Genomic DNA, 27,529 nt, shown 5'->3' with positions numbered 1-27,529 from the left:
GTCGCTAGACCTCTCAGGAGCTAAGTTTGCCCCTCAGTAAAGCAGGCACAAATCACCCTACCCACTTCCCAGGGCCGTGCAGAGGGGCGCGCTGCCTCCTCTTCCTCTTTGCTCCTCCAAAAGCGCCCTCTCTGCCCAGGCTCAGCCAGCCAGAATGGGGGCGGGGTCACTCGGGTCCAAAACAAGTTCCCGGAGGTGCCGCGGCGGGCGCGCGGACAGGTGGGGGGCGGGGCCCCCGTGCGGGGGCGGGGCCGGAAGCTTTAAAGGGACCGCGGGCCGTGACCCAGGAGCCGGAATCACCGGTGGCTGAGGTACTGGTAGTAGTAGCGGCGGCGCCGACATCAGCCCCAGCCTCGGCATCATGTCCCTGTCGGCTGGGGGCCGGGGCCTGGGGGCCGCGTGGTCCCCGACGCACGTGCAGGTGACCGTGCTCCAGGCCCGGGGTCTGCGGGCCAAGGGCCCCGGCGGCACCAGCGACGCGTACGCGCTGATCCAGGTGGGCAAGGAGAAGTACGCGACCTCGGTGTCGGAGCGCAGCCTGGGCGCGCCGGTGTGGCGGGAGGAGGCTACCTTCGAGCTGCCGCCGCTGGGGCTGCCCGCCGTGCCCGGGAACGCCGCCACCCTGCAGCTCACCGTGCTGCACCGCGCCCTGCTCGGCCTCGACAAGTTCCTGGGCCGAGCCGAAGTGGACCTTCGGGAGCTGCACCGCGACCAGGGCCGACGGAAAACCCAGTGCGTTCGCGCGGGGCGGCCGCGGGAGGGAGCGTGCAGGGGGAGGGACTCCTGGGGGGAGGGGCTGGAGACTGTTCGGGGTCTGGGCTGCTGGAGGAGGGCGAGAGGAAGCGCGGGGGAGTTGAGGGGGGGAAGGGTCCGCAGAGAAGAGGGGAGCGCTCAGTGGGAGAGATGGAGAGCCAGAGGGTAGAGTGGCGGGCAGCTGAGAAAGGGGACCCAGAAGAAAGAAGGGAAAGGAGTGATTGTGGGGGAGACGGGGCAAGGAGAGGTCGTTTAGGATTGGGAAGGGGAAAAGTGTGAGCTGGTTGGGGGGTGGGGCGGGGAAGGAAAGGAGAAGATGATAAGAATAGAAAAAAGGGGCAGTTGGGGGAGAGAGGGGACGGTTTCGGGGAAAGGGGAAATGTGGAAATTGGAGGAGTTTGTTGGGGAGAATGTGCATTGTGGGGGGAGGGGGTAAAGAGATTGGGAAAGGAGAATGAGGATGGGTTATAGATTGGGGGAGGTGCTTTTGCAAAAAAAAGGGGAAAATCATTTGCGAAAATAGTTATAGAACAAACTATTTTTATCCTTTGTGAAAAAGAGGGCAAAAAAGCCTGTTATGACTTGATGGCCAAGTAATATATAAAATAGTATGAAATGAAATTTATGCATCATGCTCTCTCCCATCCATCCCAGCTTATTCATAAAGGGTATCACATATAGGGCAATCAGTGATTGATTAGGAATTGTGTTGTATCTTCTGGATGTCTGATACTGAAAGTAGGAACTTTGAGCTAAGGATGGGCAAAAGTGAATCAGAACTTGTCATTCCGTGAAGAGCCTGAATCCAGAAACTAGAAAACTAAAAGGTTAAAGAGCACACATATCTGGGCAGTGTCCTAGAATAGGCTGAGTGGGTGGAAAACCAGACTCCAAGGAAATGGAAGGTGATCTGAAATAGAGATGCCTGTTGACGTTAGTAGGATAGAGGATAATCAGAGCAGAGAAGAGAACAAGTAGATTTAGAAGGAAAATTAGAAATGGTTTGGTACCTATTAAAGAGTTGTTAGCTTCTAATTAACGTAGATGCAGTGTTTCTGGAGATTTCTTGAGTAATGGGGTTGGGCTGAAAGCCAGCCATTAGCAAAATTCTCAAATAGTTGATTGTTTGCTTTTGGCACTTTTCTCTCTCTGGGTTTTTTCTTACTCCCAAATTAGATGTCTGATGTACTGATACGGGCAGATCTCATCTCCCAGGAAAAAGGTGAAAAATTAGTCAGCATTAAGGCGTTAGGGACAGAATTGATTACCATTTGGACTGAATTCATGTAAGGATCAAGTTAGTTGAAGATATTTTGAAGGAAAGGACAGGATCTAAAGTAGAAGTCAAACACACAGCCAGTTCTAGTTGCTAGAGTATGGCCAGAACCAGATTAAAATGTAATTGGGAAATATTTACCAAAATAAATACTGATACAATAAAACAGATAATGTTACATTTTAAGTCAGTATGTGGCCCACAGGGAAAGAACCCCTGTTATTTATTTATATTTAGTGTATTTATATTTAGGTATTATTTAATGGCGTCCTTTTTTATTTGTATTTCACATCACTGATCTAAAGGAGGAATCAAAAGAGCATAGCCCTGAATCCAAGGACTTTATGGTTCAAATGTTGCCTACGATGTGTATGACTTTGGGCAAGTCATTTTTGTTGTCTTTTCAGTTGTGTCTGACTCTGTGCCTCCAATTGTAATTTTCTTGGCAAAGATACTAGAATGATTTGCCTTTTCTTTCTCCAGCTCATTTTACAGATGAGGAAACTGCTCCAAGCAGGGTTAAGTTATTTGCACAGGGTCACACAGCTAGTAAGTGTCTGAGGCTGGATTTGAACTCGCAAAAATGAGTCTTTCTGACTTCAGTATTTCCTCATTTGTAAAACCAGAGGGTTGGATTAGATAGCTAGCTACCAAGGTCCCTCCTTGTTGTATCATCCTATGAATCAACTAAAAGGTTCATCCTTAGCAGAAAAAGGTGTCAGCTAAAAGGATTAACTGAGTTGGGCCTCAAATGATCTTATATTTCTGTTGGGCGAAGAATGTAATAGCCTTACCCAGGCTCTATCCTGTTCACCCATACTAACAAGTTGTACAGACCTTACTGAACCCAAGTAAGGGAACAAGCTGAAAGCTTTTCTAACTGGGCACAACTGATCCTGGCTGCCAGGTCCTTGTGGCAGCTGGTATTTTCAGTTTAGCCTTACTTGAAACTACAGAAGATTGCTTTGTTCTTTGAATTCCTGTGTACCTGTTTTACTGTTCTGATAAGTTCTCTCAAAACATAACCCCACCCAGCAGAAAATGCCACAGGCTATGGGCAGCTATGGGGATATTCCTTTGGGTTGCTGCACTCTTTGAGACATTGATGGGGAGGGAAGGACTGCTGGCCAGAAGGACCTGTCCAGTCCCTTTACATAAGAAATATCTTAGCCAGGTGGACTTAGATCTTTATTTAAGATTTTCCAGAGGCTTGTTAAGGGACTGATGCTGCTTCCTCTGTTCTTTCCCCTTTCCCCCTTCCTTTTTTTTTCTTTGAAATCTAAAAAATTAAAAAAGAAAAACAGGTGGTTTTTTTTAGCCCTTTCTAATGTTGTGAAGATTTTTGAGAGAGTAACTTATGGGATACTGTTTCATAAGGAGATAATGAGCTCTGTCTTTCATTAAAGAAGTGGATAAATAGTTTTCTCTATCATCTGATTAAACATTTCAGGCAGGACCAAGCTTTGACCTTCTCTTCAGTCTTTTTTCTTCCTGGGATAAGGGGATAATAGCTTTATACCAGCTGTATGTTACTTACATAAATTTTTTATCCATTTGAAAGATAAGGTGCTTCTCGCTTGGCTTGGGCAGGGGCCTGGAATCTTAGCTTCCCGGGTCTGGTTCCAGCTTTGGCACTGACTCATTCTGGGGCTTTAGGCAACTCAGTCTCTGGATGCCCAAGTTTCCCTGTTTATAAATTGAGATGTTGTCAGGCTTAATTGATGTTTATAAGACACTATTAGATCCTTGGAGTAATGGAACTATTGTATAGATCAGCAAGGTACAGTAGTTGTTTTGTGTGTCAGAGGAATGAGGATCTTTTCAAGAGAAATATTTTGTGCCCTTTTTTAGTCAAAGTTTGTTTTGCTCACTTCCAGTTTTCCTGGCCCTCTTGGTTATTTGGCTTGATTCTGTGATAACCTAATGCAACAGATTGAACTAAAGGATGATAATGGTCCTGTATAAATTGATGAAATTGCCCGTTCCTGGTCTGTCAGGTGAAATAAGCACATGTGTGGAACTTTCCAAGTGTCCATGACAACACACCACTGCTGTGCTACATGTTAATTTTTTGGAATGCATCCTTCCGAAAAGCTTTGCAATACTAGCAACACAGATCTAGACACTTGATAAGCAATATTTCATTAAGGAACACCATGTAGACAAATTACAGAGACCAAAAATGTATTGGTTTAGGAAAGTTATTTGAACTACTTATTCAGGCAGTTAGAAAAACAAAGAAACTCAAATTCCAGTCCATAAATCATTTATCTTAAACTCTAGGAAAATTACTTTAAAAGTGAGATCAGTAAGTTGTTACTGAAGAGACTGACTTAGCATTCATTCAGAAAGGATTCATTTTGTAAAGAAACTTCATTACTTGAATAGACCTATGGTGTCATTAGGATAGGCATTCTCTGGACCTCTTTCCTTGCCCTCTCTTTAATAAGGGTTTCATTTGTAGTTGCAGCCAAAAATTTCATCACTTAGTAGCCAGACTTCTGGTGGTGAACCTCTGGGTGCTTAGCTAGACTGGTCCTTTGGTTGATCAACATTCATATTCTCTCTGTTGCTTAAGTGAGAACACTTTGCAAACCGTAAAGCGCTTTACTAAGAAATGCCAGCTGCTATTGCTGAATCTCTCTACTCAGTTCATCTTAGCAGAGATTGTGCCGTGCTGGCATAGCATTTGAGGATTTGTAATGGAAGTTTCTAGAAAAAAGAGGAAGAAAAATAAATTCAGGTTCAGACATTGTAAACTCACAGTGTTACTTTTCTAAATGCTAATATTCCAAATAGCTCTTCTCAATCATTTTTTTAAAGCATCATAAGAAGTAGAACTGGCTGATACTATCTTTTATTGTCTTTATTTATGAATTGGTCTAGTTCACGATAGAAATGGTAGCTGACATTTAAAAAAACAAAGTGAAATTGACATGCACACATATACATTTATTTATATGTTGACATTTGGTATTGAAAAAGACTTCATTTTAAGCACAGAGAAGCTTCATTTTAGGGCCAGGATATTAGATGGAATCTGACTTGCAAATAGAGCCAGTAAAGACATAGGTTTTTACTGGACCTCTGAATAATATGTCTTCAAAGCAGATTAGATGCTGGAATATGCTATCATGGAGACTAATGTGTAAAATTTGGTTATTTTTTAACATTACACAGGCGTGTGTTTAATTTTTATATCACATAACTTTGTATGATGTAAAATAACTCAAAGTCCATAAGAAGGTAGCAAGAAAATTATTTAGTGTATTAGCTCCCCTCTCTGAGGTCAAGTGAAAACCACCAGGTTCATTTTGCCAAAGGAAATTTATAAGGGAATCATGGGAGCAGTTTTTCTGTTTCTACTGAGGATAAAACTAACGGAAATGAACTTAAATTGTAACTGAAGGGACTTAGACATTAATTCTAGGGGCTAGACATTAGGAATAATTCACACTGTCAAGAGTTTGATAGGATTTAGAGCTAGAAGGAAATTTAGGGCTTGTTTAGTCCAGTCCCTTCCTGCCCTTCCTGCAACTGAAATATTGTTTGGGAAGCCTGAAATTTGTATCTCTGCCTCTGGTACAGAGTTTTGAGAATCATTTTAAATTTATTTTTTGTCTGTTTCCCAGAATATCATAGATTTAGAGGTTCAAAGTACTTTAAAAAAATATTGATAGCTTTTTATAGCATCTATAATTCTGAATGTATTTTTTTCCCCTCTCCCTCCCAGGGAGCCATCCATTATAACAAATAATTTCCTACACACTCACTCTCTCTCTCTCTCTCTCTCTCTCTCTCTCTCTCTCTCTCTCTCTCTCTCTCTCCCTCTCTCTCCCTCTCTCTCTCTCCCCTCCCCCTCCCTCCCCCCCCCTCCCTCCACACCCATAATCCCTGTACTTTGCAAAGAGGGAGGGAGGTACCTTTCCATCTCTTCTCTGGGTTCAGGCTTGGTCATTATAATTTCATAGCATTGTTTAGTTTGTTTCATTGATCTTACCACTTGGATTGTCATCATTATCAAGAATATATCAAGAAATATACATTTTCTTGGTTTTGCATACTTCTCGTTATCAGTCCTTAACATATCTAGTTTTCTTTTGCTTCTCTGGATTCATCATATTTATTACTTCTTACTCAGCTGTAACATCACATTCCATTCCATTCCATTCCAGTACCACAACTTGTTTAGCCAGTCTCCAGCTAATGGACCTCTTATTTTCCAAATACCTTTATTTTACAGATGTGGGAATAGGTCCCTTAAGGGAAGTAACTGGTCCAAGGTCACACAGATGGTAGTAGATATTGAGACCTAGTCATCAGTTTATGAATTCAGCACTTCCTCCCCTACCTCCCATCCTTTTCCTTCTACCTCACCTTTCACTCTGGGAAACTGGAATTATCTTTGGGGAGCTTAAAAAAAAAGGTAGTTTATCTTTCCAAGTTAGTTCTGCCTGGAGGCACACAATTAGTTGACCCTAAGAATCTGATTAAAAATGTTAACAATCAGTACATGCTTAACAGGCTTTGTTTACATGTAATTACCTTTTATAGCATGTCAGCAAATCAGAGTTAATGTTATTGTTTTAAAATTAGGTTCTTTTTTCTCTGCCTACCTTTTTTCTCTCTAGATCTCCCCTGATAACTCTGAACCTTACTGGAAAACTTACTCTTCTCACTCTTCCAGAGAACCTCCTTTTCCATTGTGTGACAAGTTGAAGAAAACAGATTGCTTTCTTTGTGGCTAAGGGTAGAGTTGTTTTTAATGTATTTGCTTACTTGTTTATAATGAATTAATTCATTGTTAAGGTATCCAGTCCCCCCCTCCCCTCAATTGCTTCTGCTCCCCCCCCATCTTTTTTTCTCACTTTACAAAGGGGTAAAGAATGACATAATGAAAGACTAATATTGAAAGTGAACCGGGTTCCAGCTTTCTTCTTCCAAAATAGCCACAGGAGTAATAAAAGGAGCTCCTTATCACAAAAGAAAACTTTGTCACAGTTACACCTTTGAGTCTGTTGTTGGAATGAATCAGTAGGTGGACACCATTGAAACCATTTTAAAAAGTGTTTAATGTATTGGTATAAGTCATTTCTCTGTTTTGTAATAGTATAGTGGTGTTTCTGCACTGGTCAGATTCCTACTGCAGCTCATGAAATGCTTGTTTTAAATGACAGCACTGAACACTGCATTAATAATATATAAACAGGTATACTTATGTGTTAATGAAAATAAAAATTTGGAGGCAAGTAGCAATTTATTTGATGGGCTTTTTGGCCAAATTACAAAAGACTTGTTTTACTGCCTTGAAGATTTAAATATCCCTGTTTATAGTTTTCTTTTTAATTCACTTTGCTTTAATTTTATGTCTCCATCATTTGCAAAGATTGGTGAAATTATAATGAACTTTAATGGAAAGAGAGTTTTGTAAGTGTGATCTTTCTTTGTGATTATTACACTTCCACAAGGATCTTTGCAGATAGATTAAAAACAATGTGTCTACTAAGATTGTCATTAGCCCGTGCTTAAGATCATAAGATCATCCGGATTCAGAGCTGGAAAGATCATCTAGTCCAACCACCTCATTTTAGAAGTGAAGACACAGATCTCAAAAGAGGGGAAGTGATTTTCCCCAGGTCACACAGGTATGCTAACACTGTGATTCAAACCCAGGTCCTTTAACTCTGAATCTGTCTACTCCTGTTTCTGCTGTTCTTTGCTTTAACAGATAGCATTCCTTTGTTCCTACGTCACCAAATTCTTGTTTCTATCAGTGTTGTGAATTTCATCTTCTTGTATCCTTGGGAAGCGTAATATCTCATCCTCTATGAATCCTTACCCTTCCTACCTCCAGAGGCCAATCTGATTCTAACTCAACCCTGGGAGTATTAGGAAGTCCTTGCAGTGGTTCTTTTCTTCGACCTAGTCATGGTCACCAAAACTCGTGGATTTCTAGAGCTGAATGTTCTTCCCTTGCTGAACAGAGACTTAAAACATTAAGATGGCCTTTCCTTTCCAGAGTCCTGAACGCCCAGACTTTCAGATTGAGCCTAGAAGAAACCATCTAGGTCTCTGAGACCTTAGAGACTGGGAAAGACTGAGGAGGTGGCATCAGGTACCCTAGATGTGTTCTGGATCAGATTAAATGACCAGCCAACACATCAAGGGTATTCTGATCATTTAACCTGGGGTTTAGAGTGTGTATGTAGGGGGTGTGGGTGTGGGTGGGGGTGGAGGGAATGTTCTTCCTTTATTGTAGGCCCAGGAGAGGTGATAGTTTCCCTGATTGAATTTTTACAAGGACACTTTGTTTTATTACAGTTGTTTCCAGAGGGTTTATAATAGCTAAACCATGTTAGCTGTCAACGTTCTAGGTCTTTGCTTAACATCAAAGGAACAAGTGAAGCCCAGCCTCGTTAGCTACTAATGAGAGTAAAGAATTCCTTTCCTGCAGAGGGGGAGCCTGTTGCTAATCACTTTGGGAGCACTCTGGGGATTTAGTCTCCTGGGAGTCCCAGTGGGACACACTAAGGAATGAGCTTGTTTAGGCAAATAAAAGAACTTTGGTAATTTAAATATGCAGTTGTCTTTTCCTGAGGTAGTGGTTTGAAAAGGAAAGCTGGGAAGGAAGTTTTAGGGAATTCCAGGAAAATATTTCTTGAGATGAAATACACTTTGTTTTTTGAATAGTTCTTTTAAAAGGTATATGCCTTTTAAAACATGTCATATTCTCTTAGGAGAACAATGAAAATCTTCTTGCTAGACTGCCTAAGGAGACCTCTCCTTGTTATGAAGTTTGGGAGAACCTGAATGATAAAAGCCAATAATATTATTCTTGTTCCCAATATCACCAAAGGATTTAATCTTAGAATAATAACTGATCAGGGTTTTATATTAATTTTCAATTAACTTTGTCATACAGCTCACCAATATGAATCTTTCCCACCAACTTTTTCAGTACTATATTTTCCCCCTGGATCTGGACCTATAATTTAAGAGGTATGGGGAACATGAAGATTTGAACACCCTCCACTGATGCAGTTCATTAGTAACATGTAGTCCTAGAGAGTTCCCTAGAACACTGAAAAGGTTAAATAATCCCTCCTCAGGTTCACATAGCCACTATGGTAACAGGCAGGGTGTTAATCTAGATCCTCCAGACTCACTATGGACCCTGACTCTTTCTGATTTTAAGGATTTTAAGAACAGTACCCTTAACAGTCACCTTGTCCTCATTTTAAATTTCTTTCTTTTTGGTGAGGCAGTTGGGGTTAAATAACTTTCCCAGAGTCACACAGCTAGTAAGTGTTTTGTGTCTGAGTCCGGATTTGAACTTAGGTCTTCCTGACTCCAAAACCGGTGCTCTGTCCACTGCCCTGCCTAGCTGCCCCCCTGTCCTCATTTTAAAGATTGGGAGGTGAAGTCCCAGAGAGGTTAAATGATATAGGAGAGGCCACATAGGTACCTGGTAAGTGGTAGAGCTTGGTGTTTTTTGTGTGTGTATGTGTGTGTGTATAACAATTTAATTTTAGGATAAGTCATTGGTTATGTCTATGCCCTCATTGATCAGATTCTTACACATTCCAAATAAAATGAAGTTTCATGCCTCAGGTGTGGGCCATCATTGGTGTCTGTAGCACAGAGAGGGAATTTTTCTTCTAGGATGAGTGCATTCCTTACCTCTACCCCCACTTGCTGTTTGATATAGGCAGAGTGTGGACATTTTATTTTCCCCATTTAAAAATTTTAAATTTCCCAACATTGCAGACTGTCCCACTGGACCCCAAATTCTCCTCAAGACTGCCTTCCGTGAGTAATTATCCATTCAGTAGCACTCAGTGCACTTAAGATTGCTGTGCAAGATCTGACAGGCCAGTATTAGCATCAGTGAGATTGAGTTTCTGCAAACATATCAAATAAATGTTGGCAGGAGCAGTGTAGATATCTATTGTTCCCACTTAGGACCACAGGTTAAGTAGTTGAGTCCTCTCTTCCCCAAAATGATCTGCCAGAATCTCCCTCACAAAGTGGGGGTCAGCACCCCTGTTCTGCCTACCTCCTTGGATTGTTGTAAGGGTCAAATGTATGTAAATAAGTACTATACAAATTTAAGGGGGCATTATGGTGGTTTGCCTTCTTTTTTTTTTTTTTTTGCAAGGCAGTGGGGTGAAGTGACTTGCTCAGGGTCACACAGATAGTAAGTGTCAAGTGTCTGAGGCCAGATTTGAACTCAGGTCTCCTTGAATCCAGGGCTGGTGCTCTATCCACTGTGCCATCTAGCCACCCTGGTGTGCCTTCATTTAATGGATATTCAGGAAAATCTTAAGTTTGGAGAGTTTCATTAGCTTAAACTTGTGAGGGGGCTTCGTTTTACACTCAACTCTGTATGAAAATACTGGCCTGACTTCTCTGTTAAATTATGAGGCTTGGAAAGAGCTGTAATCCAAGTATTTTTAGAAGCCTTGGTCTCACCTCTTTCCCTGTTTAAATAAACATAACACCTGACATCCAGTATTTGTGGAGAATCATGAGCAAATGCTGCTGGGCACTGGTAGTTTTCTTTCTTTCTTTTTTGGAGCCATCTTCATGGCAGTGTTTATTCTACATTTCAGAAAAGATGATCTTCTGTTCCCTGTCAACCCATCTGGAAGCAGTAGAATAGAGTAGAATCCCCCATGAATGGTCCTCAGTTGTTCCATTTCATACTGAGGCCCCTCTGTCCACTCCGTCCTCTGGTCCAACAGACAAGATATTACTAAGCAGGCGTGGGTTTGTTCCAACGTTCTTGGAATCTAAGGCCTTTAGCAAGGCTAGAGATGATGGCCTTCCTCTAGATTGGTGAAGGAAAATATCCTGAAACTCTCTTAAAGCAGATAACACTCCAGCTCCTCGCTGTCCTGGCTCCTCTTCCCCATACTCCCCCCCGGAATGCGGAAGGTGAAACATGCTACATGCCAAGTAACCATTCACCTTTAAAATAACGTTTTTCAGGGCAGCAACAGTTTGGTTCAGGGGTGGGAGTCTGCAGCCTCGAGGCCTCATGTGGCCCTCTAGGTGGCCCTCTAGGTCCTCAAGTGCAGCCCTTTGACAGAATCCAAACGTCACATTTCTGTGTGGATGTAGTCAAAGGGCTGTACTTGAAGACCTAGAGGGCCACGTGAGGCCTCAAGGCTTCAGGTTCCCCACACCTGGTTTGGTTCAACATTTGGGAGTTTTCACAAGCAGAAGTACATGCTGACTTCCTTGCTGAATAGTTTAAACCCTTCCCCAGGGATCACTCATTACCTCCTTGAGCCGCCCAGCCCAGTGCTTGCTCTGTTGTCTGTGGGCTGACCATCTCTAAATCAGCTACTAGTCCTTTAATGGATTCTGTAAAGCTTCAGGTGGGCTGTCTTGAGCCTTTTTGCAGTTTCCTTTCCCCCTCCCTCAGAGCAATACTGTTTCGTCTCCCTCTTCTTTCCCAAGCACCTGCAAAGCCTCAGATACTTTTGTTTTGTTTCTTTTTTTAAATCAACAAACATTTACATTCTGTCTGTCGCTCCCCATTAAAAGAAAAAAGAGGAAAATTCTTGCATTGAAGGCTTGCCTTCTTAATTCCTTGGAAAGCTCCTTGATCAGTTTCTTATGATACCACTTAGTTTGCTTTGCACCTTTCAGAAAATCCAAAATCTATAAGGAGTTGTTGTGTCTTCAGAACCAAGTGACAGTGGCAGATTAAAACAAATTAATATTCTGCTTGAATCCTCTTCTGCATCCTCACCTCGTGTTTAACACAATGCTTGGCACATAGGAGATGCTTGATAAATGCTCACTGAATGATTGACATCCATTGCTTTTTTTTAAAATTAAAATTTAATTTTTTCTCAGCTAAAATTTTTTCCCCCCACGTTGAGAAACCCGGTTACAAACATGTATTGTCAAGCAAAACAAATTTCTGTGTTGGAAATGTCCAAAAGGACTCATCTGGTGCCTTTTTTGTTTCACTTATTTACTATGTGGCATAGTTCAGTAGAGACTAGATAAGGAGTTAGTTTTAGGAAATGATTACCCCTTTCTAAACATCATTAATGAGTTTTGTGAAAACACAACTTTAAAAAAATTACCTTAGAAGAAACTACTGGTCCATAGGGACAATTTTTTTGGAGGGGGGGCGGTATATGGAAGTGTGTGGAGGGTTAGGGTAGAGATGGGGTCTGAACTTGTGATTTATTCACGGTAGGGAATTCCCAGTGAAGAAACTTCCTCTGTTCAATGCAGATCTGTAATTGTTCTGCAATTAGTAGTTTTAAAGCAGGAGTTCTTCACCTTTTTCTGTTGTTGTGATGGACCCCTTTGGTAATCATTTGAAGCATAGAGAGACTCCTTCGTAGAAGGTTTTGTGTATATGAAATACATAAGATTACAAAGGAAATCAGTGATATTGAAATGTGGTTATCAAAATAATTTTTTAAAAATGTTCACAGATCCCAAATTAAGAACTGTCTTTTAAAAACATTGCCTGGGACACTGGGGTTAGTTGCTCAGGATCACACAAGCAGTATATGTAAGAGGTGGGGGGCTGGAGCCTAGACCTTCTAGAATCTGAAGGCTGCCTTTTATCCACTTGATATTGCTTCCCAGAGGCAGTGATAGAATTGAAAAATGTGTTCCTTAGCAGCCAAAATTAGATCATAAAACATTAAGATAGGAGGTAAGGAGGCAGACAGATGAAATAAGGTGCTCCTGGCTTAGTTTTCAACTACTAGTGCCCTTTCTTTCAAACTAACTTGTATACCTTATACTTATTTGCATTTATTCTCTTTACATTTATGCTGTATGTATTTATATATCCTTATCTCTCCCATTAGATTGTAATCTCCTTGAACGGGGTTTATATCATTCATTCTGTTAGTTAGTACAGTGCCTGGCATATAGTATTCATACTAATTGGTTATTGATTTATTGACTGGGCTAGGAACTCTTAGGAAGGGTACCATTCTTGGGCCTTCTAACAACCAGTTTTTGATTGGTTGAATTTACCACTTTTGGCAATTAAAGGACAGAGAGGTACCTTGGGAACAAGTGAAGGAGACAGCCACAGAAAGAGGTACAGAATGAGGTTACAGTTCTTTTCAGCAGGCACCTCTGAATTGCTGCTGTGGGCAGTGCACTCAGTTAAATTCTTCTGGGAATAGAAAGATGATGATGAAAAATAGTCCTGCTCTCAAGAAGCCTGTGTTCTGCTGGAGGAATAAAATGTGTAAACAGCTAAGTGAATCCAACATAATTTGAGGAAGGAGTAAAAACTAATAAGTAGAATGTTGAGGGAAGGCATATGAGTGAGACTTTGAAGGTTAGGGATCCAGAGAGGAAGATGGGAGGGGAGGGAGTGAATTCTAGATGTGAGGGACTGGAAGAATCAACAGAGTTGTGATTGGGTTGTATTAATGCCATTATCACAAGATGACATTGGATGTTATGTGAGATATGCTTGTATTGACATTTTAAATTTCCTTTCAAGGGAGCTGTAGTAGATCTGCTAAGATCAGTTCTAAAACACTCAGACATTTCTTTGTCAGCTCTTGGTTTTCTGTGTGCTGCTGATCAGAGAGTACTGGATTTGGTGACCATAAATAGATTGTAGTACTGCAAGTGGGGTGTTCTTTAGGGATTAGTATCAGAAACTTATACTTCTTTGTTTAATAATGACTTTAGAAGTAGTTGACAAGCCTTAGGGGGAATTTATATCCACAGTAAGCCCATGAGTAAGTAGGATCCAAATCAGTTGACCAAATATATAAGGCACCTACTGTGTACAAAGTGCTGGCTCAGTTTGGGTTGATGATCAAGGTGCAGGTTGAGGGGTTGGTTGGTGCAGGTGATACAGCCCAAGTGGTGTCATGTGCGTGTCATGAGAAAGTATACTCTGTATGGTCTGAGAAGTTTTATTATCGACTTCAAGTTAGGGAAGACTTAACAGATCAGGGGGCATTTGAGTTGGACTTTAAAGGATCCAGAGACATTCATTTGATTAAGAGAAAGAGGAAGCTTAGTCTAAGGATAGGATTGTAATGGGCTTAAGGCTTAGAGGTGGGATTTTGGTAGGTATATTTTGCTGGCAGAGTACAGTCAAGTTGGTTGGAGTAAAGTGTGCATGAAATAAGACTAGAAAGGTAAAGGTGCTGCCATGTTGTGGAAGGCTTTTGAATGCCAGGCAAAAGAGTTTGAACTTGACTCGGTAGACAGTGGGGAAGATTTTTGGTAGCATCTTCAGATTTTCGGTGTTAGGAAGATTAATTTGGTGGCCTGAAGAAGGAGAGCATGGAGTTAGAAAAACATGTTAGGAAATTATTGCTAGAGTCCAAGTGGGTGGTAATGAAGGCCTATACTAGGGTGGTGGCAGTGGTGATGGAACACAGGGTATAGATGAATGAATGTGAGAGAGATTGGGGTTGGTCAGAGCAACCTCTGTTCCAGGTCACAGGTAATGATGACCAGTAACAAAACTTGTTAAGCTCCATACCTTTTTGTAGGTTTTAAATCATACTTTTTATAGGTTATAAAAATTTCCACTTTGTGTTTCTTCTGTCAGAAAGCATTTATTAAGTAAGCACCTACTAAACTTGAGTGCTGGACTACTAACTAAACACTGGAGATAACAGTGAAAGACAAAAATGACTCCTCACTTGTGCATACTGAGGAGGGTTGAGGGAGATGATATGTAAATAGCTGAGAGCATATAAGATATATCTGGAGTAGATGGGAGGTAATCTGAGAGGAGAATATATTTTTGAATTCTATTTATCCCTTAGGGTTAAAGCAGTGATGAAGTGTTTCATCATTTTGCCCAAATGGGATGAAATTTTTTCAGAACCTTCTTCTGTCTGTCTAGCTAACAAACACTCCCCTGAAAGAATATTTCCATATTCATAGTAGGAGAGAAAAAAGATTATATGGGGAAATTATGAATCCGTATTATGTACAGCTTGCTTTAAAAAAATAGTAAATTTAATTTGTTATTTTCAAAGCTATCTTGTTTGTCTGTGTTTCTTCCTGAATGCCTGAACATTTTTTAAATGCTTAAATGACTCTTTTTTTTGGCACTATCACTACCTCCCCTCTCCTTTCCAATCCACCCTTCCCTTCCAACTGAAAAATAAAAACAAAATCCTTATAACCAGTAAGTAGAATCAAGCAAAACAAATCCACAGGCCATGTCTAAAAATGTGTCTTATTCTGCATCTACACCCATCACTGCAGTGTTAGGAAGTATGGGTATCATGTTTCATTTTTGATCCTTTGGAGTCTTGGTTATGCATTGCATTGCTCAGAATTTTTAAATCTAAGTGTTTTTCTTTTCAGTGCTGTCATTAAATAGTTTCTGTGCTTCTGCTCATTTCAGTCTGCATTAGCTCCTACAGGTGTTCCCAGGTTGCATTCAGAGCCCTTTCAAATGTACATTGCTTCAAGCTAAATGTCTTGTCACTTTTTTTTTTCCTGCAAAAATGAAATTCTTAAGAGATTGATTTCTTCAGTTCTTCCCATTTCCCACCTCAGGTGATAAGGTTCTGTGACACAGAAGTAAATTACTAGGAGGTGATTGGTGCTGCAAACAGGGGGATTAAGATTGCAAATGGAAGAAGCAGGCTGTATATAAATAACATAATTGAAAGCAAAATGGAGATGTGAATATCCCTTATGAAGGAACAAGGAAAATCCCTGAAGTTTCTAAGCAAAACCAGTGGGGCTGCTTTTTCCTTTATTTTAGAAAGTCTCTCACCTGTTGAACAGTACAACTCCTCTGATAGGATTGGGTCAGTCCTTGGGGGTCGGAGGGGAAGAGGAGGGAGGAAATGAGCAATGTAAAGTATCTCTGTATTCTAGCAGCAAGTCTAGAACGCAAGGCATTTCTTTCGTTTCACACAATTATTTTACCTTTCTTCATTATCAGAAAATGGAAGTAATTATTGTAAATGTCACTCTGATTGTGGTGTTTGAAACCTAGAGACTGCCTGTTATTTTCCCAAATCTCCTTTGGAATAGTTTAAAGAGAAAAAATGTTTCATCTGCCTGAATGAATTTGAGGCATCCTATCCAGCCCTTTACAGGAATGATTCCTGCTGTCTGTAGACTGGGGCTCTAAGAATTTGTATTTCCCAATAGCTGAAACCACACTGCCCTTGCTCGTCTACATTTTGACATTTGGCTAGACTGCACAGAGGAAGGATATCTGGTATCTGCTTTGGGAAATTTTGAGAAGCTACATGTCCTAAAGAAAAATGACAATCTTTATGTTGCAAATGGACTCATTGCTAGAGAAGTGTGAAGTTTCAGAGATACCCAGAGTGATCAAAGTTTTTAGGGATTGATAGGATGTGTCCCAAGCATGATTAGTACACAACTGGGCAGAATGGGTAGATGCTTTACTCAATTACCAGTTTCTTCTTAACATAGATTTGAATTAGAAAGGATTTAGAGGGCCAGGGAGTCCCACCCTCTCATTTAACAAATGAGTAAACTGAGGCTGAATGCCATACATGTAGTCAGTTTCGAAGGCAGAATGGCAACTCTGGTCTTCTTGACTCCAAACCCAGGGCTCTATTAGCTGTGCTGCCTCACTGCCTCTTCATTTTTTTAATGTCTGTTTGTCTTCGTTCTTCTTCAGCAGGATAGTTTTGAAGGGGAAGAAGAGGAGTTGAGACCCTTTTTTTTTTTGAGCTGGTGTTTTAGACTAATTAATTGAAAGAATTTTTAGCCTCTTTTTTTCCCTACTTTCCAGGCCTTGAGAGACCTTTCATTAGCTAAGGATTCTTTTGTATGTATTTACAGACCTGTTTTTCCGAATATAACTTAAAATATAAGTTGGATTCAATTCTAGACAAAGCAGTCATGATAAACTTTTGAAACTGAAAAAAACAAACAAACCCAAACTTGTTTTTTACTCCAAGCAGAGGCTTTATTATTCATAAGAGATCAGTTTAGTGAATATTTTTTTAGATGTTTGAGATTGAATGGAATTATTCAGTTTTTTTAAGGTCATGGCAAAGATTGTTTTGGTTTCTGGGGTGGTTCTAGCATAAGACATTTGGACTACTAATGAGTGTTGATTTTTTTCCCCTGCCTTTTAATCTTTGTGGACCTCAGACTTAATGTTTGTAATGTCTTTGCTTGGGTTGTAAGGTGCAGGTAATTTCCTTGTGAAGCTGAAGGTTTTTCTAAGATGCATGATTTTTATCAAGGAAGGTAGAAAGAAAAAGACCTGTGGAAAGAAATTGGCATTGAGGCAGAGCCTTGTTCTTTGGACCAGGGAAATGGACCCAACCCTATTTTCTGAGATAATGAAAGCTTTCTGAATTTACCTGAAAGGATGTAGGAGCACTAGCACACACCCTACATCCTTTCAGGTAAATTCAGAAAGCTTTCATTATCTCAGAAAATAGGGTTGGGTCCATTTACTTTAGTGTATGCAGAGGTTTTATTATTCATGGGGCAGAAGTAGTTTAGTGAATGTTTAAAAAAAAACAACAACTAACCACTTGAGATTGAACAGAATTATTTGTGCAATTGAAGTCATATCAAAGATTGTTCTGGGCTTGTTCCAGTTTGAGACATTTAGCAAGCTTTTCTGCTTTCTGACCTTTACAAAATTATGTCTGTGACTAGTGACGTTTATTTGTTTAGCCTTCCTGCTGAAGTAGTGTGTTGGCTGTTGTTCCAGGCTCATGTTTTATTCAGTCAGAAGGCATATGCCTAATAAAGGTTAGTGATGAGGATAATATCAGTACTAAAATTAAAAAAAATTGTACTCCCTCTTCCTATTCTTCTTTCCTGTTTTGAAAAACAGTGTGCATAGCCTGTATAAAGAACTGGGTTTTTGCAGGATTAACTTCCCTTCTTGGTTAAGGTTATCAGCTTTTCACATACTCAAACTGACTACTTTCTTAGGTGCTCTTGGCAACTTTGGGTCTAGTGCTTTAAGCTGGCGCAGGAGTCTGTGAAAATAGGTTAACAAAAACAATTGATGAGTTTCTCTTCACACTTAGAGAGCAGTGATGAAGTTTCCGAAACAGCCCTCATCTTGGCACTAAGAAATCATACCAGGAATCTGACCCATCTGGCATTAAGTAATTTTCCCCTGGGGAAGATTCCCAAGTGGGTTGTAAGATGTAAACCAACATTACTAGCATTGTTGCCTTTGGAAGGAAGGCCTGTCCCCTGTAGCTGATGAGTGGCATTCTTGGAATGCCTGAAGCAACTCTGCCTAGCTGTCGAAACCTTTTAAAAGGCCCTCAGTGTGAGAGAGATGACTCTGGGATAGCTAGCTGCCTTAATACTTCAAAAACAGGCTTGGCAGAGAGGGATTTGGAATGTATGAGGATGGTTAAGTAGCTCCTTTGGAGGAAGGCAGCACTCTTCCTCTTGTCTCAGACTGCCTGGGCTTCTCCAGCAGGAGCTAGGGTGCTAAGGGAGAAGTTATGTTGTCAGGCCTGCAGTTCACTGGAATGTCTTCTTCATTCATAGGCAGCTTCCCTTTTTGGGGAAGCTTGCAGTTGCTATTTTAAAATAAAAACAAAATCCAAACCACTAATCCTTCATCATTACCAAAGCTGTCATTAGCCACGTGATGCTTTGGAGAGAAGAGTTTAAATAGTTCAGCTCCTAACTGAAAGAGATGCGGACTCCCTGGCAGGTGTTGAAGGAATGTGTGAAAAAGATATGAGCTACGAGGCCTGAATCTAGTGAAAAATCATCATTGTCATTATCGTGATGTTTTAGCAACTTCAAATATGCATTATTTGGTACAGTGGATAGAAGAACCCTTTTGGAGTCCAGGAGAACTGGGCTCAAACGGTACCCCTGACACAAACTGGCTATATGGTGAGAGGCCCCTAACCTACAGAGGAAACATGTCTAAAGAGTCAAAGTTTGTCTTACCTGCACATTGATACCATCAGTGGTCAAAGGGCCTAGGTAAGGTGCTCTCCACTGATGAATTTAGACATTTGGATGGAAAATTTTTTTTACCAAGGCTCTTTTAAATGCATCATCTCATCATACTCACAAACCATCTGTGAGGCAGGCAGAACAGACATTTCTGTCCTCATTTTATAGGTGAGGAAACTGAGCCTCTGAGAGATTGGCTTGCTCAGAATCACACTCCTAATTTGAAGACCCAGTACTTGAACTCCAGATATTTTGACTCTAGTCCAGGGTGCTTTGTGCTAAATTGCACTGCTTCCTGAAGACAACAGCATAATGAAAATGAAGGCTGTAGTGTAAAACCACACAGTTTCCTAGACTGTCCACATTGGGTAGCCCACCTCATTTTAAGGAGAACCACAGAAAGATATCATTTAACTGAGCTTAATTATAGAGTTATAGAACTTAGCTCCATTAAAGATCTTAGAATTCATTCAGTCTAGGGCTTTTGACTGAGAAAAGTTGATTGACTTTGCCCAAGGCAATATTAATTTTTTTTTCCCAAGGCAATATTAATTAGAACCCTTCTTTCCTAATACCCAGACTAAGATTCCCTCTACCTCTTTTAGACTTTACCTTTAAAAAAAAATTGGGTCTGCATTTTTTATTCATCATGAAATGTTTAAATCTGACTCTCTCTTAACCTGAAAGATTTGAAACATTAATGGTTTTAGCCTTGAGTAGAGCATTAGCATTAAAAAAGAAACTTAGACATAAGGGATCAGACTATTTTATCTCTAAGGTGTCTTTCAACTCTAAAATTCTACAATTTATAATTTGAAGATCTTCTAACACAACTCCTATCTTTTCCAGTTACGGATAATACAGAAATTTAGAGGCCCCGAATGACCTGTCCAACATTCCACACAGAGGGAGTTTGAAGGCAGAGCCCTAATTAACCTTGCTTTATTGACTCTTAGGCCAGGGCTTCTTCCATTCCGTCATGATGGTTTCTCTTAAAATTTGTGCTTTTATCTCCACCATTTTAGGTACCAGGTTGCCAGAAATGACTAATGAAAAATGTTCTGGGAGATGGTTTAGGGAAATATCTTGACTTTATTTCTTTCAGGGTTGCTGGCTACCTTATTAATGCTTAAATAAACAAATTTGCACGAGGGGGGATAATGCCACAGGCTGTGTTATCAATCTGACATGACCCTAGTTTATCCAATAGAGATGGAGTGCACTGATCTAGCCTTACATTGGTGAAATCTTTCAAAGATAGAAGGTCCCCAATTGAGATATAGAATCTTAGGGAAAAGTTTTTCCATGCTGAGTTCACTATGTAGTCAGGGAAGTGTACTTGTCTTTTAGTGCTATTTTCAGAGAAAATATCACCAGTATATCTTCAAGTGGTTTTGCATAACATACCAGGTGAAATACTTTTAAAATGAGATAACATTTGAAGTGTGGTCATACTCTTCAGATTTACTGAGCCAACAATATTAGGCTACTAATGAAATGTAATGAATACCTTCTGTTGCTGTTCTTTTTCTAAATCACTTGGCATTTTTTTTTAAACCTTGTTTCAAAACTTTCCAAAGCTTCCCAGCAGGGACTGTTCCTTCCCCAACCTTTTCATTTTCCTCTGTGATTTGCATATAGGTTGTGGCATATCATTTATCAAGCAGCTTTTGTTTGACCTTTATGCTCTTCTCTTATCCTAGCTACATCACAGAATATGAGAATAGACTGGCTAGACTGGTTACTGTGTTTTGTTGATTTTTAAGAATGGATATTTATCAAGTGCCAGCAGTATAGTTGGTAATATGTTAAACACAGAATTAAACATGTTCTTTGCCCAGTGTGCTTCTTCTCAAAATAGAATCCTGCATTCCAGATAATTGGGAGCTAGGGGTAGGGGCAGGATGCCAGTACATTTGTAAAAGAGATGGGTGATAACAAGAAGGAGAAGGATGGATGTAGTTCACTTTTGGAAACAGTAAAGTGCTTTGCAAACCATCGAGAGTTTATGTAGATGTGAGTTATGATTCTCATAGGCTCCCTGGCTGTAAGGGTCACCTCTCTACTCCTTTATTGCAGGTGGTATATGCTGAAATCAAAACCAGGAAAGAAGGAGAAAGATCGAGGGGAGATTGAAGTGGACATCCAGTTTATGAGAAACAACATGACTGCCAGCATGTTTGACCTGTCCATGAAGGATAAGTCCCGTAATCCGTTTGGGAAACTGAAAGACAAAATCAAAGGGAAGCGGCATGAGGAGCCTTCTGACAGTGCCTCGGCCATCGTCCCCAGCACAATGCACACAGTAGATAGTGATGATGACTCTTCTACAAAAGACAACAAGAAGAAATCAAAGATCAAAACCTTGTTTTCTAGATCTGGTTTGCAGAAAACACCCCTTTCCCAGTCCATGTCTGTCCTTCCTGTAGCTAAGCCTGAGAAATTGATACTCCGTCCAGAAGACTTCCAGTCCCAATGGGAAGATGATGTGGAGGACGAATCCCCTTCACCCTCCAATAGTGAGTCTCATTGTCCTTCTCACAGCACTTCTTCCCTGTCCTTCTCAGTACAAAAGAAGTTTACAGTGGAGTTGAGTATAGAGTGGAACTTTTCCCACTCCGGTTCTCTAGAGAGGAGACAGGTGAATCTTCTAAGCAAAGAAGAATCTTCCTTTTACATGCATTTCTCTGGGGTAGTGTTGTTGAGGAAGCCTTCCGTGTTTTATTTCTGGGTTTCCTTAGTAAATGTCTGGCTCAGTAGTTGGCAGTGTAATAACATGAGCTCTTGGTACCTTTAGTCTGAGAGAAGATTGTGATTTTTGTCTTCTCTAGGGATGCCTAACATGTATACAGTTCTCAGGTTTTTCACCCCTTTTCAAGGTCTTTACAAGTTGCTATGACCAGGGGACATTGGTTCCCTGGTGACTAATCCTGTGTTGATGAACTTCCTTGCTCTGAGTACTAGGCTGTACCTTTGTCAATAATACAATCTCACCTTAGCCCATAATTTTTAGCCTTGGACTTTGACTCTACTAATATCAAGCCTTCATGGAACCAGAGTCACCTCTGCAAAGTGAGGACTCATAAGAGGAAGATTTTTACCAGGAGATCAAGTAGATGGTTCCCAGAAATTGTTCCAATTACACAAAGGATGGTTTTTCTGTCATTCAGTCAATAAACATTTATTATGTGCCTACTATGTACCAAGCATTGATCTAAGCCTTCACTGAGGATACAAGAAAGGCAAAAGACAGGATAAATTGGAGATAATCAACAGAGGAAAGGTATTAAAATTAAGGGGGATCAAAAAAATTACACACACACACACACACATATATATATATATATATATATGTGTGTGTGTGTGTGTGTGTGTGTGTGTGTGTGTGTATATGTGTGTGTGTATGCACATACACTTATTTATTTATTTGCTCATTTATTTGTTTGTTTGTTTGTTTGTTTGTTTGTTTATTTAAAGGTGTTAATAACCACCTGGAACACAGTAGAATTTTTTAAAAGTATACCCAATAGAGAGCAGTGGCCTCAAACTCAGAAAGGAGGGCCACTAAACCTTAAATAAGGATCCCTGAAGGTCACACATTTATTTAGAAAACGACACATTAACTTTATTTGTGTTTTGTAGTATTTTATTTATTGTGCTAAATGTTTCCCAACTACATTTTAATCTGATTTGGGCTTAGAAGGTAACTTACATACTTTAGGATAGAGTCTCATCCTCTTCTTTGTCATAGATCTTTTCCAAGAACAATGTTTTTAACAAGAAAAAATCTATAGGATTATAGAGGAAAGCAATTATATTGAAATAGTGTTCAAAATACATATGTATGTGTGTATACATGTTGTGTACACACACACATACGTTCATGGGACCCTAGGTTAAGAACCTCATCTTTAGAAGAATAAGAAGTTCAGTTCACTCCTCTTGCATTCGTGTTTTTGAATCCTGGACTTAGATGATTGGTTCTGTCCTACTGGAGGGCCCATCTGCTATTGCCCATAGATGCAACATGATATAACATCTCCTTTCTTTAGTTGGTTAAGATTGGTGTCCTTGTGACATCAAGGCTTGTTTGTTCTTCTTCCCATAGGCATGTCTCACAGGAGAACAGCAAGTGCAGATATCAAGCAGCTAAGTCAGATAAACTTGACCCTTCCTAAGAAAGAAGGATTGTCCTTTTTTGGTGGCCTTCGATCTAAGAATGACCAGCTCTCCCGATCTAATGTATGTATCAATGGGAATCACATTTATCTAGAGCAGCCGGAGCCCAAAAATGAGCCTGTGACAAAGGACAGCACCCCATCTTCCTCCCCATCTCCTCAAGGCTTTAGGAAGAAGCATTTATTTTCATCTACAGAAAATCTGTCTTCCAGACCTTCTAAGGAACCAGGGGAGGCAGGGAGGATGTCTCCGGAATGGCAACTTTCTGGGTCTCTCCCAAAAGAGTCTTTGAAATCTCTGACTCTGCCATCCTACAGACCAGTTGTTAGTGGAGATGTGAATGTGGCCCCTGTGAATATGGAAACTGAGAAGGAAAGTAAGGAGAGCAAGAAGCAGGAGAACAGGAAGTCCTCTCTGCTGTCTTTGGTCACAGGAAAAAAGGATGCTGTGAAGAATAGTGAAGCCGAAAGCAGCATTCCTAGTATCTTGGTGAAGGAAAAGGAGAAGGAAGTCATGCCTAGGGAAGCCATGGCAGAGGAAAAAGAGGCAGAACTTGTTGAAATTCCAGTGAAAGACCGTGATGAGAAGCCTGAAGACTTGTCAGCCTCCGTCTCAAGACAGAGCAAATCCCGAGCCCCACTGAGGAGGTGCCCAGGATGCAGTCTGGAGCAGAGCCTGAGCCCGAGCCCGAGCCCGAGCCAGAGCCCAAGCCTAAGCCCAGGCCACCTGCTCTTTCTGCAAGGGGACCCCAAACCAAAGCTGTCAAACCCAGGTGAGTCTTAGTTCTGTTCATTCATTCATTCATTCATTGCCTTTACACCTTGCTGTGAAGGAGCCTCTAGGTCCTCATTCTCATGATTGTGATTGCACAAGATCTTATAACTGGCAAATCAAGAAAACACTTGTTGACTTTGGCTTTTAACTGGTTCTGCTTGTAAATTTGTACAGCCTACAAATTTAAATAAATGAGTGCCAGCCCCAGTCACCAGGCCAGGAGTTGTGTTCTGCCAAGTAAACCTTGATTAGCAAAGTTAAAACCATCCAAGTGAAGTTTAAACTATAATTTTTGAAATACTAAAAAATTTCCTATATTGAAAAATACTCAGAAATCTGGTGGGGGTATCAGTCAGTAAGAAGAGACATGAATAAAAATCATTAAGAGTCAGGCTGCCTCAACAGAGCTCTTTCTATTGCTTTTCTCCCATAGAGGAACCTCACTAACCCTTTCTTTGCTTTCTACTCTCTGCAGGATTTTTTTTTAACCATTAATTTTTATGGGCACTGGGAAGGTACAAAGCTAACCTGTATTTTCAGTCATAGGTGCCTAGTCAAAATTTGGCAGTTGTAGGAAAGCAATAGGTGTTTGTTCCAGATTTGGGTTGACTTACCTCGTATGGAAGATAAGAGAATAGGGGATCAATCATAATTTTAATAAGCTAACTCCTGTTGCTGCTGTTGTGTGCATAGACCTGTGCTAATTGTGTTCTCCCTTGCAAACTGGGCATTTTTCTTGAAGACTAATACTATTTCTTCCTCGTGCTTGGATATAAGAAGGACAAGACCTCAGGAACTCTAGTTTGCTCTGGAGTATGCCTTGGGCTACTATTTCCTTCCATGCTGGCTTGGTGTTTAGTTCCAAGAAGACTAACTAACCTTGGAACATTTATGCTTCTTGGCATGACTCTTATTCATAGCAACAGTATTTCTGTATTTTGGGCTATGCATTACTTTTTTTGGGGAGATTCTGCTCACTTTTCTCTCTCTCACACACACACACACACACACACACACACACAGAAAGCATACTTCTTTTCCAAATCTGTCCCCTGCCCTATCATCTACCAGCTTTAATGCTTTGAGAATTTTAAATGTCTTTTTACTGCTATAACAATCAAGTGACATGACTCTGGATTTGTCTTCTAAATGAAACTGTTAAGATATTTTTTACTCTGTCCCACGTCATAACTGACAAGCCCGAGTGTGGTAGACATGCTTGATAACAAAATATTCCTTTTGTGTTTCAAGCGTTGGCGTCAATTCTCCTAGCATGTTTAGATTCTTTTGACTTCTAATATAATCACGTTACCAAAAATATAAAAAATCCTCTTTGGAACATTTCAAGAGTGTGTGTGTGTGTGTGTGTGTGTGTGTGTGTGTGTGTGTGTGTGTGATTGCATCTGCAACTGACATGCAGAATTTATTTTGTCCTTTTCACAGACTGGGAGTGTCTCCAGAGGCTCAATCCAAAGCCGAGCTTCCTCCTCTTTGTGGTTCTTTTTTCTTTTCTGTCACCACTTCTGATTCTAGCCTTGATTCCCTACCTTCTAAAGTGGGGCAAGAGTCAGAGACAGAATCCTCAAAAAGCCTTTCTATCCTTTCCTCTTTCTCACCTCCCACCATAGATCCTGTTTCTACCTCTACTCCAATTGAAAACTGGCCTTTTTCTCAGGAGAGCCTGGCCAGTTCTGAAAGACCTTTCCTTCTTGCAGTGAAATCTCAAAAAGAGGGTTCAGTTCGAGTTTCAAATGCTTCCTCTGGTTCCCTGGAATCACTTGATAAGCATTCTCCATTGCATGAAGGAAATGGAGTCTCTGTAGAAGAGGCTGGGGAGATAGATGTAGGAAAGAGTAAAGAGAGCAGGAAATCAAGACCCTTCCTGGAGATCCTGGAAACTGCACATGATGAGCACCTTCCAAAAGAACAAAAAGAAAAGGTCCCAACATTTCCCCAAGTCAGCCAACCAGAATATCTCCCTCCATCAAAAGACCCCCAACAAAATAGTACTCTCACTGAAGACACAAGTGGGAGTGGAAAGCCTTGGATGACAGGGAGTACAGAATTTACATCTTCTTATGGGTCATCTTTGGAAGATGAAGACCAAGTCAGTGATCCTGGAGTGGTTTCTGCTAATGAAGGAGCTGAATCGCCATGTAAAATGGAAGATTTGGCCACACCATTTGACTCTGTAGTTGGAAAAAACAACTTAACTGGTCTGCATGTTAGAGAGGGCCGCAAGAAGATCAAGAAGCGTGTGTCCTTTTCTGAGGAGCTTTTTCCAGAAGAGGAGGTAGAAAAGGAGAAAAACAAACTTCTAGAGCTGAAGTCTAAAGGTGTAGTGAATGATACATTATTTGACAGAGAACCAGAGGAAATTAAGAAGAAAAAGATGACAACTGAACCAAACAGTCTTTCTTTACCGCTCAAATCAGGATCAGGGGCTATTTTTGGACTCAGTCATGATGAGCCAGCTTCCCTGACTGACTTCTTTCTCTCCTTTGATCCACCTGTCAGTAGTGTATTGATGCTTGAGTCTCATGGGAAGCATTCTTCAGAAGATCTGTTGAGGGAATCCAGATCAGAAAAGGCCACTCCATTATTCAGGATTGAGCGCTATGAAAATTTTAGTGAGAATTATCAGAGCAAAGCCAGCGATCTTGAAGGCCTGCTGTCCGACCCCTTGAGAAGTTTTGATTCGGTTTCAGATCTCAGATCTCCACTTATGGGGGATCTGAACCTGACACTTCCTTCTATTCCAGAAGTAACATCAGATGATGAGAGAGTAGAACAGTTGGAATATGTCAGAATGACTCCAACCTCAAAGAATCATCTGGAAAAGGAAACACCATTCTGCTCATCAGCCACTTCTTCTGAGGAGGAAAACCTGAGCCTGTCAGAGGGACAGAGCCCTGATGCAGGGGTATCCGCATTGTTTCAAGAGGAACAAAATGCCCTCCAAATGGAAAAACCTGAAGATTTTGTTAACTCTTCCATATTGTCTTCAAAGCAGACCACAGCACTGGGTGTTTGCAAACTACACCATGGGGAAGGCTTAGGTTTAGATAAAGATATCCCAATCCCTGAGAGTTTGGAGAAGCAGGGATGGAGGGAGGAGGTTAACCATATCGAGGAAAGTAGGAGTCAAAGGTCATCTTCCCAGGCCTCTCCTGTTTCGGGTCACTCCCTTTCTGAGAACTTTAATGCAACACACTCTTTCCCTGGCTCTCTACACTCTGATACTTATCACACAAATAGAGCAGAATCTCCCCAAAAAACATCAGCAGAAAGCTCGGCTGCTAAAGTTGAAAATTCTGACAAGATGAAGCAGCTTCTCCGGGCATGGGTTTCGCCCTCAGAGCCACATCCATTCCCAGCTCAGCCAACTGGTGGAACCACTGTGTCTGCCAAGCACAGGTGAGAGACTGGGAAGATCATCTACAGAGGTGTGGGATACTTGGTTTTTTTTCAGTGTCACACCAAAGGCTTTTGGTCCTGAGAGGCCCCCAAACTCTAGCCTTTTAAAAGACCAAACCATCTTTTGAAGATACCTAGAAATTTACCTACTAAATGGCAGATACGTAAGCCAGTACAAGGTTTTTTTGTTTTTTTGTTTGTTTGTTT

At 40.8% G+C, this 27,529-nt stretch overlaps 1 protein-coding gene across 3 annotated transcripts in view; it reads left to right on the top strand.

Annotated features, from left to right (window-relative positions):
- Positions 1-269: 269 nt before the first annotated feature.
- Positions 270-27,529, top strand: part of RAB11FIP1 (RAB11 family interacting protein 1) — a 38,704-nt gene continuing 11,444 nt past the window's right edge. Inside the window, exons 1-4 of one of the 3 annotated variants that reach the window (XM_020985271.2) lie at positions 270-732; positions 21,032-21,471; positions 23,061-23,903; positions 25,349-25,623. In XM_020985271.2, the coding sequence (XP_020840930.1) occupies positions 362-732; positions 21,032-21,471; positions 23,061-23,903; positions 25,349-25,533 (1,839 nt within the window). In that variant the 5' untranslated portion in view covers positions 270-361 and the 3' untranslated portion in view covers positions 25,534-25,623. Of the gene's footprint in view, positions 733-21,031; positions 21,472-23,060; positions 23,904-25,348; positions 27,323-27,529 lie in introns of those variants that run through there. The other 2 variants (XM_020985272.2, XM_020985270.2) reach the window with 2 other exon arrangements.

Source organism: Phascolarctos cinereus, unplaced genomic scaffold, assembly GCF_003287225.1.
Source record: "Phascolarctos cinereus isolate Bilbo 61053 unplaced genomic scaffold, phaCin_HiC Scaffold_2;HRSCAF=192, whole genome shotgun sequence".
Taxonomy (NCBI): Eukaryota; Metazoa; Chordata; class Mammalia; order Diprotodontia; family Phascolarctidae; genus Phascolarctos; species Phascolarctos cinereus.
This window is presented reverse-complemented; position numbering and strand designations above follow the sequence as displayed.